The 1,416-nt window shown below is 63.4% G+C and overlaps 1 protein-coding gene across 1 annotated transcript; it reads left to right on the plus strand.

Annotated features, from left to right (window-relative positions):
* Positions 1–281: 281 nt before the first annotated feature.
* On the plus strand, positions 282–1,034 carry LOC105189976 (uncharacterized). The gene has a single exon (XM_025307373.1). The coding sequence runs from the start codon at positions 282–284 to the stop codon at positions 1,032–1,034; it is 753 nt and encodes a 250-aa protein (XP_025163158.1).
* Positions 1,035–1,416: the final 382 nt, after the last annotated feature.

The following is a 1,416-nucleotide window of genomic DNA, read 5'->3' on the forward strand; positions in this document are numbered from 1 at the left end:
GCTATGCCGACGACACGTTAGTGGCGGCCGGGGGGAAGAGCTAGGGAGAAGCTCACCTCCGCGCGGAGGCTGCAGTGGCATCGTTGGTGAGAACCATCGTGGACCTGGGTCTGAAGGTGGCGCCTCAAAAGACTGAGGCCGTGTTCTTTCACGACGGCAGTCTAGGGGCGTCGCCTGCGACTCAGGTCCTAGTCGATGGCGTCCGCATCCGCGTCGGGCCAACGATTAAATATCTCGGCCTGACGTTGGACAGCCGTTGGAAGCTTGGCCCGCATTTCAGGATGCTGGCCCCCAGAGTGCGCGGGGCTGGACTGGCAGTGGCCAGTCTCCTGCGCAACTTTGGGGGTCCAGGATGGAGGGCTCACCGCCTGTGCGCGACTGCTGTCCTATCCATCGCCCTGTACGGGGCGCCGATATGGACGCCCCAGCTCAGCGCCTGTCGCGATGGCTTAAGCCGCATGCGGCAGGCGCTGAAGCCGATGTTCATCAGGGCGGTTAGGGGGTACAGCACGTTGTCGTACATGGCGGCGACCACCCTGGCCGGTTTCCCTCCCATGGAGATCATTGCCGAAGAGCGGCGAATCCTATATTGGAGGATTAAAGAGCTCCGCAAGGAGGGAGAGTTAACGGCCGGGGACCAGCGGGCCTTACGAACCCAAGCCGTGGCCAGTACCCAAGAGATGTGGAGGGACAAGTTGTCCGATCCACGAGGGTACGAGCGCCAGACGGCGGAGGCTGTCCGCCCCTACCTGCCAGAGTTGGTGGGTAGGAGGGGATGCGGACTGTCCTACCATCAGGTGCAGGTGCTAACGGGCCATAGGTCCTTTGGCAAGTACCTGCACCAGATAGGGAAGGAGTTCACCACCAGGTGCCACCACTGCCCCGTGCTGATGGACATGGTGCTCCACACCTTGGCCGCATGTCCGACCTGGAGTTGGGAGCGCCGTGTCCTGGCAGGGGCGATGGGGTGCCCAGTAGGAGACATCTCGCTCCCGTGCATGGTTGAAACCATGTGCGGGAACGAGGAGGGGTAGGAAGCGGCGGCCTCCTTCTGCAGGGATGTTATGTCCAAGAAGGAGGCCGCCGAGAGGGAGCGCCGGGCAAACGAACCCCGTCGCAGCAAGCGATGGGGCGGTCTGCGACCCAGGGGGGATATAGGTAGCGGGCCTGAGGTGGCACAGGCCGAGGAAGAGAAAGGTACCCTGGATAGCAGGGGTCCAAGCCCTCCTCGGCCTCCTCGGGCCCGCCTCCGTCGACAGGGGGATACGGCTCTTCTTCTTCCTAGAAAAAGATGGATCCCCCCTGTCACGGACATGTAGGGATAGGGGGGAGTGGTGTCCCGGTTTTGGACGGGCCCGCTCCCCCAGAAACCTTCCCTCGCTCCCTAACGGGGAAGGGCGGATGCCCCCTCACCCC

Source organism: Harpegnathos saltator, unplaced genomic scaffold, assembly GCF_003227715.2.
Source record: "Harpegnathos saltator strain DR-91 unplaced genomic scaffold, Hsal_v8.6 scaffold846, whole genome shotgun sequence".
NCBI classification, from domain to species: Eukaryota; Metazoa; Arthropoda; class Insecta; order Hymenoptera; family Formicidae; genus Harpegnathos; species Harpegnathos saltator.